General features: G+C 35.8%; 1 protein-coding gene across 1 annotated transcript in view; it reads right to left on the reverse strand.

The window, feature by feature from the left end:
* The window catches only part of LOC121326054 (dedicator of cytokinesis protein 1-like), a 201,212-nt gene extending 185,679 nt beyond the window's left edge, over window positions 1-15,533 (reverse strand). The window contains 1 exon segment of the mRNA XM_041269203.1: window positions 15,331-15,533. Coding sequence (XP_041125137.1) covers window positions 15,331-15,373 — 43 coding nt within the window. The 5' untranslated portion in view covers window positions 15,374-15,533.
* Between the last annotated feature and the right edge of the window lie 2,170 nt (window positions 15,534-17,703).

A 17,703-nucleotide genomic window follows, 5' to 3' on the forward strand; every position in this document is an offset into this window, starting at 1 on the left:
ATTATATTAGCCAAAGTGGTTGTCTTTCGTCTAATTTACTTTCTTTGCAAGATTTTAACAACCAAATGAGCATGAAGGGCCTAATTGCCTCCTCTCGCTAGTAAAATGTCTTAATGTTCTTATTTAAGGTGCACTGGGGCGTTGTTTTGACTGAGACATTAGTCTTGAATATGCTTAAACAGAATTCTGTTCTAATAGCACTTAGAGAAAGGCATCTACATTAGTGGCCCGTTTGTTTTCGAAATGTAACATTAAATACAATGATTAACTTTGAATTCTACACTATTGAATTGTGTATGTTAGCAGCATTTCCAGTAAAGCAGTTATTTGACAGAAATAGGTTATTTCATCTGCTGAACTAATTTTATTATATTATTTGGAGATGGGGATTTTCAAAATATCTAACACTATAAAATTGTAAAATGAACGAACAGGGTTTCAAATTAAGGAATATAACATTTGTGTATTACCTAATGTAACACATTACTGTGTTCATTTATTTTTAAACATTTTACAGTGGATAGGAATTAATCAGTCTAGTCTAGTTTAGCATTAGCTTTTTTGTTTTGTTTTGCTTTCTAAAAGATTTGAACAGTATAGATTCATGGAGGTGTTATGTTGTAGTGACTTGTTACAAACAAGAGGAGGTCCATTTGGCCTATCTTGCTAATTTGGTTGTTTATTGATCCAAGCAAGAACCTCATCAAGCCATGTCTTGAAGTATCTGTGTAAGTCAGCTTGCACAACAGTGCTTCATTTCTTCATTCCTTGCTCACATTTTTAGGGCATTTCTAAGATACCCCTGTATGTAAAACATCTGGCCTAGTTATAAAAAAGTCTGCTTCAAGGAAAGTATTTCCGTGCTATATATAAGAATTGAGAGATTCCTTGTAATTGGCATATTTGAAGCTGGCTGAAACGCCAGATTTCTCTTGTTATATGTAAGAAATAAAGAGCACAGTGTCTTTTCCACGAAGTGTTGCGCTTTCTTACCAGTTTTATTAGAATTTTACAGTCCGTGGCAATGACCTTTGAATACACTGGAACTTGTTTTCAGCAGAATTATATAATTATAATTTAAATATATATATATACACATATAACAAACAGCAAGCAATCCACCATGCTATAGCATTAACTGTGTATTTGCATCTTATGCACTTTAAACTTGCAAAAAAAATTTGGCAGCCATTTAACATGTAATGGGCATAAGATCCAAAGTATCGCTATAGTATTGTTTATGGTATCATATCGATACTCCCTAAATGACGTATCACAGAACACTACTGTGCAGTAAATGTATTTTGTTAGCACACCAGGATTGAGAACAGACAAGGTCACATAAAGCCAACAGTGGCAAGGGTAACAGGCACTTTACAAACGTTGTCAAAGGATTACGGAACTCAGATTAAAGATTCTGCCTTAAAATCGTTATTTCTGTTTTGACTACTCTCACACACAGCTGTCTGTCCTGGAAGTTTCTTGTGTGTAATAATATTTAAGGCATCTGTATGTGACAAGACCACTAATTACAATGCATGGCTGTGCTCGCCTTATTTGAGGGATCAGAACTAATGTTATTTCCCCCCCCCCCCCAAGTCTTACTAGGGTTTGCCAACCAAATGAGTCAGGCTTATTTACGTCACATTTTTATTTGCACTTCGATGAATTACTTCATCATTCTTGAGCAAACTATAATTATGCTGAAAAAGATCACAGTAGTCCATTTACATAATTTAAAAAGAAAGAAAAAAAGAAAAATGGTTAGTTGAGTTCTTGAGTTTATAAATGTTTACAAACACAGTTATTCATCAAACCACTGGATTTACACCACAGCACATACAAAGTTGCAAGATAGTATACTGCAGTAAATACAAAGCTGCTAATTAAACCGCAACCTAGGCTGATACAAGCAAAACAAACAAAATAAATAAATAATAATAACAAAGTTGGAGAAAGTAAGAACGTTTATGAATTTAAAATAAGCAAAGCACTTATTTTAGTGGTACTTCACTTATTTTAAAATCACAAACGTTCTTAAGGTCACCGACCTTGTCCGTTGCTGCACCGTCTTCAGTTTTTCTTTTACCTGTTAGTTTTAACCACCATAGAAATCCAAGAAGAAAAAGAGAAAGCCAAATTTCTAAGAATCCAGTCAAATAAAAGAATAACAATCCAAAAAAAAAAAAAAAGACATACTTTGCCCGAAACTTTTAAATAAAGTGACTAAGGATGATTTTAATAGGCTACTCAAAACACAGCCTTGCACAGAACTGGCATTAAATGGCAGAATATGTGTAGCACCTCTACAGCTGAGCTGTCATGTATTGCGTTGTAGGTTTCACTATTAAATTATGCAATGATTAAACTACTTCAAAAGTCATGTAGAGTTTCTCATGTTTTATTCGGCTACTCAATATAAAACATATTGCAGCGGCGACGGAACTGGAGAGCCAATCCTGTCTGGGGGAGACAGCAGCACTCTCTCAAATAGGAGGTCACACAGTAAAAGTCAGCAGAAGGGATTGGAGGGGTGCTAGAAAAGAGGAGTCAGGTTTTCTTAATGAAAAACGTGAGGAATCCTCTCACCGTGTAATCTCGACTAGAGACAAACAGAACGGTGCTGAGAAATAGGAGAGAACTGGATTAGAGAGTGTGGCTGCAGCCGATAGCAACCAGAGAGTCATAACAGAGCAGCACTCAGTTGCCTGTTGATCAGTTCTGTGTTGGAAAATAAAAATTGAGTTAGCTCTGAATCCCTGTCTCGCTTTTCTCATTTCGTAGATCTCTACAATATTTATTAGGTGGATGCTTTTATAAGTGACGTTAAGTTAAAGATTTCAACCACCTGAACGCTACTAAGGTCGCCATCATCCATAAATTCGTCTAAGATGACTAATGAAGCCATTAGTGCAGCTAAATCCGAAGTTGTTCTAAGCAACATTTTTAAATGTTTGTGGAACGTTCAGCAAACCGTTCAACTAGCCTAACACAGTTCACTGCGAACGCTCACCTAGTTGAACGCACCCCAGTTCAGAAGGGATGTAGCTGTGGTAACAACAGAATGTTGGAACATGTACCAGAATGTTGCAGCTACTGTAGTCTATTTTAATCCATGAGTCTCTTCAAAAATCACATCATCCACAGAGAAAATAAAACTGTGCAATTTCCATCAAACAATTCATACTAATCACCCCACAGTCCTATATGGAAACAAATACCGTAGCCAATGCTCCAGCCTCATAAGTCCACTATGTTCTTTCTGTAACGCTCTCAAACAGCACACAGTTTCTGCCTGTTTAATGCCCTGGAACACATTTTCCCCCAGTTACTCTGGGTTTATGAATACAGAAGCAGTGCCTCACAAAGAACATACAGAGGAAGATATAAAGCACTTTACACCAAGGGTGGTGGACTTCAATTGCTCAAGGCTCATTTCACTCCTGGTTAATAAGTTTAATTCAGTAACTAACTGCTAAAGGAGATGGATGCACATTTAATTGGCTCAATTTAATAAGTGGCTGGTTGAAAGAATCATGTGGACTGGAATACCTCTTACCTAAAGTAATACACACACACACATATATATATATTGTGGGGGGAGGGGTCTTGTTTTTTTCTTTTTTTACGTGTTCAGTGAAAATGAACCTGGTGTTTTGGAGGCAGAGATTAAAAAAAAAAAAAAAAAAAAAAAAAAAAAAACAGCAGCTTAGGAGAGGAAAGGACAAAGGTTTAGTCAAGAGAAAATCCCAGTCTCTTGCCGACAACTGCATTGTATTTTAATGAGCCGACTGCTTTGCAGCAATCAAAATATATTTTCAGACATTTTCACACCACCAGGCTCTGGCACAAGGACATCCTTATGAGCACTGGGGTGGCATTTGCGTGATTTTGAAGGTGGCGACTCTGCGTTACAACTAAATTGTTTTTTGAAAGCAGGAATGAAGAGCAGTCCTGGTTCGGTTCATACAGCTCAGGGGGAGGCAGCTTGGCAGGTGCAGCACATTTGGCTCCAAGACAAAAGTTCACAAGTCTGGATCCAGCCTGAAAAGAACTCTGAAAATATCCCAGCACGGTGCGGACAAGAGCACTTAAATCTCAATCCAACTTGGGTCTTACAGGTGATCCCAACTGATGCCTTTGGGCAAGGCATTCCAAACCTATTGTACAATGCTGCATTCTCTTCCTAAACCACTGAATCACCCAAAATGTTGTAGACTCCTTGCCCATAAATGCACAAGCTGGAATAGATACAGAGGTGGCTCAGCCAAAGGGAGTGCTACATTTTCTTTCAGCAGTATAATATATGTCACATCCTGTCATAGTGCAGTTGTTTATTATTCAAAGACATTTGTCCTGGCTTGGGGAAAGAAGCAAAACACAAAATTAACACCACCTCCTGCAGCTGCCAGAATTCCTTATGAGGGCCAAGTGGGCCCTACCCTGCTTAGCTTGTAGAGATCCGACAGGCTTTAATGTCGCAGTCTGGCAGAAAAAAAGGAATGTGTAATACAAAAGCACCTAAGCTCCTGAGTCTGAACTGAAAGCTACTGCATCCCCCATCCACCCCCCCCCCCTCCTCCATTGAAGCGTGTTCTTGTTCTTGTGTTTGTCCTTTCATAAGGAAGGATGTTCAGTTGTACACAGATGTAAACATCGATTGTATAATTAATACAATACTTCCTGTAACTTCAGTTCCAACATCTGGAACACAAAAGGATCCAATATGCCTTGCAGTGCTCAGAAAACCCCACAGAACACATTTTATACCTTGCAGTTACAGAGAGGGCTTGCTGAATGGTTAATATGCATCAACTAAAAAGCAAAGCCAGTGCTGTAATTAGAGATCAAGTGATCTAACTAATTAGCACGTACTGCCTCTTTCTGTTCAAACCTTGCTAGATGCCTAAGCCAGATGTTTTTATGCTTTACAACTACAAGTCTGTTGGCTATCGGCCCCTGACCTAAAGTTGTCTACAAAGGGAAAACACAGGTTATGGGATTTGATAGTCATAGAATACAGCTCTGTAGTAAATGTGTGTGTATCGCTGATATGGCTGAAATAATGTTGCAGTGATGAGGCTAATTTTTACTGAACAACAGCAGCATTGAGACTTAACTGAGGGAATCATAGAATGCAGCGCTGTACCAAATAAGACAAACTCAAACTGTACTCTCTATACCTGAGAAACTTTTATAAAACCATCTGACCTCAGCTAGGTAGCCATCTGAGGTGAACCGAAGGAGGCTTTGACATTGTGTCGGCAGAAGCTTTGTAGAATTACTGACACACAAAAGAAAATTTTCATTCTACGATGCCCAAAATCAAACCTGACCAAGAAACGATAGGAGAAAATTGAAAATATGAAGTCTGCTATTGAAATATCAGCATTGAAGGTGCAGTAACAAAGATGCCAGTTTTACAAAATCATAGAAGACATACGCCCTCCTCAGAAAGATGCTGCAAGACCCAGTATAATAAGCTACTGTTCTTTCTTTGATTTCTTTCATAACATAAGAACAAGGTTTCCATCTATTAAATAATGTCATGTATGCTACATAAACCAATTAAATACTAATTGCTTGCTAATGGGTAGATTCATTACAATAACAACTATGGTCCTCAGTGAGAATTTAGCAGCAGATGCCTGAAAGGAATAACTATTGTCTGCAAAACATACAAGCTTTTACCCCCAAAACAAATTTTATTAAAATGTTTAGGCTTAGTACTGACAAGTCCTCTTTCCTTTGCAACATTTACTCACACAGATCAGAGAATGCACAAAAGCCCTCTGTGTACGACTCAAATCTTTAGGACTTGAGGGTGTGCCAGATTGTGCAGCACTGGAAATAATAAATCAATACAGGCGCTCTACCAGCCAAAAATGAAAAAGTCAGAAAAATCTAGTAAAGAAGCTTCTCTCTGATACTAAACTGTGCAGGTTTATTGCTATACATGCAGATAGACCATTTATAATACAGTATTACAGCAGCACAAACTTGCAAGGAGGAATTATCATGTCACATTTGAACTAGTTTCCTTATAAACTTTTACTGTGCTGCATGCTTGATTTAACCAGCCAAACCAAGGAGATGAACACTCAGGTGTGTGTAATCAAGCAAGAACTGTTCAATGGCTCAGCCTCCTTTGCATTGGGAGTTTTATTTTCATCTAAGGGATATACTTGACATTCAATTCCTATTAAATGTTGAAGGGCGTTTTCAATTAAAACGCTCTCCTTTTTCACGCTTGACTTTAATAATAAAAAAAGCTCCAAAAGTATGCTTTACAGCAACTGGAAGGAACAGATAAGTTTGCCACTCAGTCACCCATAAAGAAAATCCCCCATCTAAACATCTACAGTATAGCTGACTTTTGTATAATTCTCTTGAAAGCGTGCGTTTCATTGCGCCGGGTTAGCTATCTCCTGGTCCTGGAAAGCGGATGAGCATTATACTGTATTTCCTGTAAACCTATTAGTCTGGACTCAGTAGGGACATGTTCTTATCTGTGTTATCTAGAAAGAAAATCTATATTTATTTTTTTTCAAACCAGCCCAGTCTGCCTTTTAAAAAAAGTTGGGTTTTTTTGTTTGTTTTTTTGTCCCCCCCCCCCACCACCCCAGCAAACTTGTATAGGAAATTACTTCGTGAAGCCCCCAAACAAGCAAAGAGACACATTTATATAGCTCTGAGTGATCACTGATGTCAACCAATCATGAACCAGAACTCATTAAAAACTGGATTATTATACAATAAGGGGCACCAAGAAGTTTCCAAAACAAGTTTCATCAAAGTAAATCTGTTCTCAAATACATTATAATGTAAATATAATGTCCCTGGGGTAGGGGTGTTAATCTTTGAAAGTGTTAAACACTGAATAAAAAACGCAGGTTAATAATCCTTACAAGATCACCCTTAAATCATTAAGCTACTGCTTAAACAGAGATTTAATTTGAAAGGCTTTTTGCTCATGCCGTGCTAACAAGTTTACATATAAAATGAACGTAATCCATAGCCTAGTAAGTCCCTGGCACTTTTTTACAATATATTTACATTTTTACAACAGAAATCCCCTACAGGACTGCATGTAGCAACATAACCAATACAGAACAAAGACCACATCCAGCATCCCAACAGACTGCTAGTGAAGTAGAAACATAAAAAAAATAAAATCATTGCAATACCAAAACAAAACTGCAAAATGCAAAATCCGTGTTTATCATGTTCGTATGCAGAGGATGACTTTTCATTGGCTGTTCAAGGAAGACAGTTTCAGGCATGCTTACATTGTTTCACAATCACTGCTCAGGTTACATGGCCTAAGGATATCACCTGATTTACGATACCTGAGAAATATGTATATCAAATAAATGCTCTTACTGCTGATAACATTAAAAAAATGTAAATGTTCATAATGCCACTTAGCACTGAAGTTAGTGCTGGGATGAACAGAGACTTTTCATGTTTGGATATTCGCTCAAAATTTAAATATTTGTTAGTTTTTCACAAAGTAGTAAAAGCCACTATATTGCTCTTATAGTAGCAGGGGCAGGGCATGTGGCCCCTGTGTATGTGTGTGTGCCTTTATTTTACAGCAAGACCTTACAATCTGTAACACGTTAAAATAGAAAAATATCCCAGGAGTAAAGAATATGTTGTGTGGGACTTACTTTACCCCAGTGAATTAACTGCAAAACAAAGGATGCCAAATAGCAGCTCAAGTTAAACGTTGTTTTGTAAACAGTAACCATCGACATGTTTTCATAAAGTTATAACTTGAGGTTTACTTGTGCCTTATTGTAGCTGAACAAGCAAACAAAAACTGAAGTTTAACAATTAAAAACCTTCAAAAGAAAACAAAAATGCGGAAATGGTGTTGTAAAGTGAAAGGGGATAAAAAACTCACCGTTTTGGTTAATTTATTACATTCCACATAAAGTCACAACTAATATATTGTGTATATATATATATATATATATATATATATATATATATATATATATATATATATATATATATATATATATATATATATATAATAAATCTCACATATCACACTGAGCTCTTTTTCATTTGACATTTTTTGAAACTGTCGCGCATATTCTAGTGAGACGGTAAATAATGGCCAGGTATTTTTCTAGCAAATACCAACATCTGATTTTTGTATCTGAATACATGTCAAATATTGGTTTGAATACTCTGATATTTGTCCCAGCACTAACTAAAGTACAAAATTGAACACAAAATAATTAGCAAAAGCAAGACAAAAGCAGCAGAAATAACCACACCCACAAGTTATGTTTGTTGTCAGTCACACTGGCCTTCTAAGTGCTGTACTTTGAAATGAAAATACTTTACAAACAATATAAAGAGCTAGCAAAGCCAAATAGTATTCCTATTTACAGGAAAGATTAAAGGGGATTTTCACTATTCAGACAAGAATACTGGAATAACCTCTTCAATTAAAGGTTGCGCAAATTTCTCTTTTTCTGTTTGCAATACCCGTTCCAAAGGAGTTTGAATGCCTGCTATGTTAGAACTGTCCAACTTCAAGCACGCTCTGACATGTTTGCAAGAATGAAGACGACAATTTGCAGCAAAACAACTCATACGTTGCATGACTGTACATGTAACATTTCAGACAAAAATGTTACGGTACATTTGTAATGCAACTTCATAACTTGAATGTACCCTTCAGTTGACAACAACTTGTTACTAAATCATATAAGGGTTAGTATTTTGGTTCGGTTTTTGTTTTTCTGATTTTGTTCCAAATAATTTTGGGCACGCTTATTACAGCATGCGTTAAGATATTTAAGCAGCAAGTGAACAGCACAATCCACTGGAGATGGGGGAGGAGGGGGGAGTGGGGGGGTTTCGCTAAATCAGATTTTGTACCTGTGGTTAGAATTTAGCCAGGATACAAGGGTTAAGACCCCAGTTCTTTTGAAAAAGAGAATTTAGTGTAATATGTCTTCCCCCAAGAACAGATTAAAAAATGTTACAATGCAAGAAATGTTTAAAGACAATGGCTTTGGCGTGCTGTTTTTAATTTATTTTTTAAATCAAATCTTTTATGTACGAGCAGTTAAATGCAGTTAATTTGCATGTTGCTTGTAAGTATACTGGAAACATTCTTAATGCTGTGTTCAGTCACTGGAACACACTGAACTGGACAGAACTCTGCTACTGGTTTGTGTGATTGAAAAGACCACACAGCCTTGTTTTTGCTCTGGCATTATGGCTCTTTCTGGAATATATTTCTTATGTCCCAGCAGCAAACTGTTTCTGCCTAAGCTAACTTACCACTTTGAAAGGAGGTGCTTCACAGCAGGTCAGATTACACATCTGCTGCTTATTTGTGATTATATAACTTTTATCATAAATATCTCAATCTAGATCAATCCTTTAATAAACACTTTTTAAAAAGCATTTATTTATCCAGGAATTATTTAAAAAATAGCGCTATGCAAATATGCGCTGTTAAAACGTTTGGGATATACAAAAAGCGTTAAATATTTCACTGTACACATGCATATATACAACATCGAGTGTATGTAAATAATACAAGATTGGCATGTTAAAACCGCAGATACTGAAACTCAGGGGACTGTCTGAATCATTTTTTGTGTCACCGTACACAAATAGACAATAATCCCAGAAGCAAGTCAGTCAGTCTTACACAGAACCGTTTATATCCTGTGTACCAATGACTATACACCAACATTAACACACAACATACAACACAAAATACACACAGGGGCGGAGCACTTTGCCACAGGGATATGTAGAGATATGTTATAAATTTCCAAATTCTGCATTAAAATAATGCCTAATAACCACTTAGCGCCATTTTCATTTCAAATCGCTCTACAAAGCAAGGGTTTACCCGGCACATATATACATATCCCAATAAACAAGAACAAGTTACGCAGGTGACATACAGTACACCAAGGACACCAACGCCTCGTTACAAAACCTTCAAGCCGTTCTCATCCAAAAACTGACTTGGATACGATAGCCTCCACATAAACCTTATTTGAAATATGAAAAATTGGCACAGAAATGCAAGACAAGTAATGTTACTAAAACAAAAAAAAAACATGTTATGAAATATGCAGAAAATGTAACTGCACTTTGAATACACATTTGTGTTCGCTTCCTGTGATGAAGTGACGTACAGATGTCATATCTTAACAATGCTAACTCCGCTCATTTCAGCCTTGTTACTGGAGGCATTTTGTTTAATAGTGCATTAGATGTACTGTATTCGTTGTGAATACAATTGTAAACAATGAGAGTTTAAAGTGAACGTGCACATCAGTACAGTTATAGAATATATTTGTACTGTTAAATATCTTATGGTTTAAGCAAAAAAATGAAAGGGAGGGAAGTGGGGTGCAACTCCAATTGTAAACACTCGCTGGAAAACAATACCAGGCAGCATTTATTACTGTAGTTTTTACTCTGCTTGCATGGGCATTTAAACTGGCCTCTTCTGTGCCAGCCTGAGTGACATAGGTAGAGATCTTACATTCACTGATAAAATTACATATATTAATGTAAACAACTGAATATCAAGCTGGCGGCATGGAGAAATGAAAGCGTGCGTACTGTACAAACATCAACGTTTATCCATTCAGTTTATGAACCAATTACCACTGGCTTTTCAATTTACTGCATCAGTAACCACCACTGATAACTTTTACTGAAGTACGCAAAACGTTTTACCCGTGGATGCGTTTAACAAATTAAGACCGTTATTCACCCTCCCAATCCCCTGTACCTTTTCAGACACTGTGCTGCTTTCCAGTTTAGAAAGCCAGCATATCAATGTCCGCTCAACTGTATCATGCCACACAAGTGTGCAAACTTCATGAGGGAGGCCACACATGACCACTGCAGTGAGCACATGCCCATCTTCTCAGCAAATCTGCTGTGAGACGATCCAATTGCTGCTGGAAAGATCTGAACTATCTGAATTGTGCCAGACCCTCGCGGGAGTACAGCTCAGTAAAAAAAAAAAGAGAGACCAAGGGTCCAGTTGTGGGTCTGTTTGCCTCATTTACATGTACAAGGGAAATTAAAAAAATATATATGTATGCAGGTGGAAGAAGTTAAATGCATGAAAAACTATGAAAGGTAAAACTTTAAACAGAAACCATTTTGGCTATAGCCTTAATCAGCACAGCAGACAAACAACAACCCCCTCTCCCCTGCATCAGCTGGTGCTCAGGCTGCACTAGAGCCCTTACTTGTTCCTTTTATATATATATATATATATTATATATAATATATATATATATATATAATATATATATTATATATATAATATATTATATATATAATACACACACACACACACACACACACACACACACACACACACACACAACCTCACTTCCACACATTCTACAAATACCCCCCCAAGACGGAGAATGACTCGAGTCATTCTCTTACAGTTTATGTAAAAAAAACAAAAAAAAATAGTTCTGTCAGGCTTCAGTTTTTTATTTATTTTTTTTATTTTTTATTCTGTATTGTCTTTAGTCAAGGGGGTGGGTGATTGGTACGTCTATTAAGTATGGATCCGGACACAGTGTTTTTCAACTGTCAACCAAAATCTGCAAATCAGTTTACACCTAGACAGACTACTTTTAGGAGGTACTTCAGCTACAACGCTAAGATAAATTAAAAGTTCAGCCCCTCCATTAGCTACATCAATGACACTTTGGATCATATAAGTTTCAAAAACACTCTTTTACAAATCCAATACATACAAATTAAGAATTGATGTGCGTCTGCTCGGAAGAATGAAAGGCTTGTCCCTGAGTAGCTGCCCAGTTGCATGAGGATGAATTATTATCATTTCTATCCAATAGGAACAGGGACTGAACACCTACACTTGGCTTGTTTGTTGTTCTTGTTTTAAACTATTTAAAGACATGATTTACTGCTTTATAAATGATGTACTAGTAAACAGGACAGTGTCCCTTGGTTAATCAGGTAAACTCCCTGCAGTAGACAATTTCATTTTCGTGACATTATTAGTAATGTCCTATTTGTTTAGCAATACAGTGTATTGTATTGCCATGCAAGTTGCTTTACTTTCAATAATACTTTTAGGTCTGTTTAGGTTGTTCTCTCCCTAAATGTTTTTTAAACATTTCTATATTAAACTCCCCTAACAACCCTGCAATCTGTGACCATGTCCCAACAGTGGTGCACAAACCTTTTATATGCCACCTCTCTTACAAAGCATACATTGTGTTGCGTCTCCCCCCCCCACAAACCTATTAGTTTGCACACAGTAGGGACAGGTTTTTAGCTCCGTTACCTAGGAAGAAAATCCATATTTGTTTTTTTCAACGCAGCCCCGTCTGCCTTTTCAGAAAGTGTTTTTTGGGGTTTTTTTTCACTTGAGACGAGCAAACCCATGGCCATCTGTCCAGTGGGCAAACATTAAAGGCATCATGGGAACAGTACACTTTGAGAGGAAATTAATTCATGAAGCCCCCAGGCATGTGAGATAAGTGGGTCCTCAGTCTGGTCCTCTTGAGATGCAGTTTTTGTAAAACAATCTTTCTCTCTGATGTCTTAATTTCTCTCTGATGTCTTAGGATTACTAAAAAAAAAGCTTCTTTTTATTAAATGTATATACTTAGTTCAATTTAAATGATGTAACAGTTCCTGTCATTGAAGATTGTATTTGTGGCAACCATGACACATGGAACCAAATACAAGCATAGACATTTATATAGCTCTGAGTGATCACTGATGTCAACCAATAATGAACCAGAATTCATTCAAAACTGGAATATTATACAAGAAGGGGCACCATGGAGTTTCCAAAACAAATTTCATCAAAATAAATCAGTTCTCTAATACATTACAATGTAAATGTAAAGTCCCTGGGATAGGCGTGTTAATCTTTGAAAGTGTTAAACACTGAATCAAAAATGCGATGCTGCTGATTCACTTCGTTTAAAAGGAAAAAGTCAAATAATTCCGCTGTTAATTGAAATAAGCTATCACATTTTTTTTTACGAAAAAGAACGTACACAGATATGTTGGTCAAAAAGTCCAATATGTGGGGAAATTACACCACAGTCGCTGCACTGTTACTGTACCTCAGTCATTCTGAAAGGCCCACCGAGAAGCTCCTCTGAATGTTAGCTAACGTTACGAAGCACTCTCGCCATGCAGGTCGTTCAATAGAAAGCACCATGCAATGCTCTGGAGCACTCTGCCAATTGAACACACCCCTGCTGTTACACTCAGAGAGCCAATGGGTGAGTCCAAATTGCACCCAATGTCTCTGCTTCCCCGCCTACTCTGCATACTACAATGCCAAATAAAAAAAATTACACATTTCAAAACTTTTAAGAATGTGTTTGTTAACATTTATGTATTAAGCTACAAATCTTTTTTAGTTAAATCTAGAAAAAAAATTCACGATTTACATTAAATCCAGGAAAAACACTTAAAATACATGGAAGCTGCCATTTCAGCTCTGTTCACTGCCATTTCACTGACACTCGCCAATTCAAACATTATTTCTCTGGTTCTACAAGTCCTAGAGTGATCGTCAATGGCTCATTTGAAAGGTAAGAACTTGGACTAATTACCTGTCATTTACGTATTTACTTAAAATGATTTACCCTTTAAAAAAAAATAATAATAATAATAACAATAATAATTTTTCGCAGGACTGCCTCTATTCATAGTCACTCCCCCCACTTTGCGCATCACTTATATAAAATACAGTCCCCTTTTATAAGGTAAAAAAATAAAGAAAATAACAAGGAATTCGAGTGCACCATACAAAACTTTACCGCACCTAAAATTACGTAATGTGTCCAAGTTGTACTGAATTGTATTCTTTGATGATTTCCAAAGTTTGGTATATGTTAAGTTTACAGTACTACATTGCCTTAACTGTAGTTACTAACTGTGTTAGTTTTACTTAATTGCATTAATTTAATTGTTTGTAAAGCTTTGTAATTTTGTATGAGTAATGTGATAGAATAGGTTACTAGCTATACTAACAGTTACTGATGTACTAAATACTTGTGTATGTTAACTTTACTCTATACATTATTAAAAGGTACTGTAATTGTTACTTATACCTGTTCAATTATCCATACAAATCTATTATGCAAACTAGTATTGGTCTCATTAGTTTGGTTAATTGACTCTCTACTGTATAGGCATATATTGAGTTTACTGAACTGTGTTTTGTGTGTGTGTGTGTGTGTGTGTGTGTGTGTGTGTGTGTGTGTATATATATATATATATATATATATATATATATATATATATATATATATATATATATATATAATTGTACGTACTAGCTTAGAAGTGGTTATTGATAGAAACCAAAAACAAACATGACGTGAATATTGTTATGATGTGGAATACCTGACGGAACATGTAATGCCAAGCATCACAATACAAGTGCAATCTGTCGGGTTTTATATATTACCATTTCTTTTACACGAATTAAACAGTGCATTTTATGTTATGTGATGTGATTAACATTTCGCAAATAAAACAAAACTACTTGCTAGTTATAACAAACATGTTGTATAAAGAGAACATTTTTTGTTGTTGTTGCTCTTTTAAAGATATTTAGATTTTTGATTAAAAATCATATGCCATATTATAAAAATGAATATACATATAATATATTATATATATAGATATATATATATATATATATACAATATATAATATAATATATATATATATATACATATATATACAATATATATAGTAGTAGTAGTAGATTTAAAAACACACACCACACACGCGATACAAAATAGCAATCTATCCCAGCATGACTCAGAAGATGAGCTCTGTGAAAACGACAATGTGTACCAATTGAGTGCTTTTAGAGACCGGGGTAAACATTTTGTGATAACGTTCCAACTTAAATGATAAACTACGTGTATTTATACCGCTTCGAAAATGTTTGTTTGCAGATGTTAAAGCGGCCGTATTACTTCAAGGATACACTGTTGCAAGCAGGCACGCCTTTCCTACACATCCTGACCCTTGACTGATTTAATGGAAAGTATTATATTCTGCATGTATTCCAATCATACAGAGCATTATGCTCTAAATTGATTTCGCAGAGATTTGCATGAGTAACCACTGTAGGTAATTCCACTCCAAATGATGGACAGCACAGGACGGAGGCCTGGTTTGAGGTACTTGGTGTACTACAGGACTTAAATATTTATATAATCAGGGTTCTTCCCAAAACTTGTGAACCGAATGTACAAACAAGTACAGTAGTTTCAAAGTCACGTTTGTACTTACCTACGCCGTATTTTTCTTTTTTAGTAGGGACCCAGCGCGTCATTTTTACTTTTTCCACAAACTTTTGTCACACCAAGTTTGTTGTTGTGTACCGTGGCTCATGAATGGGCTCCTAGTTTTTTATTTCCGCCATTTTCCACCGATAGCCGATAACTGTGGGAGCGAAGAGGAGCAGAAAAAGTTTTTTTTTTTTTTTTTTTTTTTGTCATGTGGTGCAAGCGTCACTGTACAAATTCCGTAACGTCAAAAAGGAAACAATATTATATATTTTTTTATCACAATATCAATTAATAATAAGTATTTTAATACTTTTTAAAAAATTCCCATATACGATTTTTCACAAATAACCCAAATAGATGAAACCAGTTGAAGAAAGCGTATCTATATTGTTACATAGGGTTGGGTCTCTAATTTATTTCTAATACAAGAAAAATATTTGGATAAAGTATGGTTACTGATAAAATAACGTGTGTGTGTGTGTGTGTACATACCCCCGGAATGTACTCCCTTTATTTAATATTTATTTATTGTCCATAAATAATACGAATTGGAAATGTCAATGAGGGGATTTTTTTTTTTAAATAAACATGCATTTTATAGATTTCATGGAATGCTAATGAAGTTGAATTCGCACGCACCACATATCTCCCAGTAGAGGGCGATGTGCATCTGCTTCCAGATGTTTTACTGCTTCGGGGCTTAAACAGTAAGACAGCCCTAGCCCTTTGCTCACGTTCTTAATGAATTTAACACAATAGCACAGATATTTCAAGTTGTTTAAGAGTCTAAAACCATCAAAAGGTTGCCTTTGTTTTATTTGAGGTAGTTTATTTTACCTACGGGCCCATATTGCCTAATGTTTTTTTCACCATAGCTAGTGCTGCACCTACTGGAACTGCACAATTACCAAACTCCTTAGCGTATTTCTATACAGCAACCCTTATGGAAGGAAAATATATTGTATGTAAATATATTTACATACAATATATTGTCATTTTAGTCTTAAGGTTTTTAATATTCTTGAATGTTTGTTGTTTTTTGTGCATTTGCTAGCTACTTTAAAAGTATTCACACACACACATACACACACACACACACACACACACACACACACATATATATATATATATATATATATATATATATATATATATATATATATATATATATATATATGTGCATATATGATATATATATGATTTATATATTGTAAATATAATGAAAATATATTGGCATATATTCTATAATACATTTTGTAATCTTCAATATATAGAAATATATTAATCAGTATATTACATTATATTTCTCAGTATATTAAAATATATTTTTGATCCGTAAGGGACAGACGAAAGTCATCATCACACAGCTGGACCATTTCTATTCCTCCTTCAATCTCAGTTTAACAGACAGGCTTCATATTTTCTTTTCCTAACTTGTAGGAACATTTTAAATCATTTTGTCAATACAAACCTCATTCTTTTTTATCTGGGTTCTTGTTCAGTTCTGACAAGCCTCATAAAAGAGAACTAACACTTGCACCCTTTGGAGCAGTGGTTATTTTTCATGAGCATTTCATTCCTAGCTGGTCTCTTGCTTACTTTCTATATTACAATATGTTGGGTTTCCTTTCCTTAGACTGCTGTGTTTATACAATAATAGCATTCTGTGCAAAAGTGTAAAGGTACGGAAACTCTATGCCAACTCTGTGGAATCTGTTCTGAAAGGGCTAAGATCATTTTTGAATGCTTTAAAACTAGCAATGAACTACCCAGAACATCTGTGCCCTCCTGCAATTGCTTCTTACTGTTTTTTTTTTTTTTTTTTGCCTTTGTTGTTACACTGTTTTCGTATACTGTATATCTTAATTTGTCAAGATATATAGCTTTAAATTAACTTTGGCCATTTAAGCTGCTGCTTTGTACAAACCACTAGAGCAATGAGTGCTGCCAAGTGGTGGCACTAAACCATAGACTACAATATTCCATCGCCATCACCATGTTATTGGGCTCTGTCTAGCAGACGCAGAAACAGTATCATTGCATCAGTTGCATAAAGGATTTCCATCTCAGCTTCATTACTGCACTCTCTTGCTTGTTTTTGCAATTTTTTTTAGGACGAGTTAAAAAAAACATATTTGGTGTTAGAATATCTGAATACATACCTTTATACCATACCAACGTACCCCACACTGTGTATTAATTTACTCCTATATGTAAATCAAACACAAACCAAAATTATGTACAGCATGGTGCATAGTTACACACTCCTGTGTGCTTTGTCAGTCCTGCAGGTGATTGTTTGCACACATTGTCTCAACTAGCCCATCTCCCCTACAAATGGCGTCATGTTTTTTGTAGGCTTAATGCTTTTAAT

Source organism: Polyodon spathula, chromosome 13, assembly GCF_017654505.1.
Source record: "Polyodon spathula isolate WHYD16114869_AA chromosome 13, ASM1765450v1, whole genome shotgun sequence".
NCBI lineage: Eukaryota > Metazoa > Chordata > Actinopteri > Acipenseriformes > Polyodontidae > Polyodon > Polyodon spathula.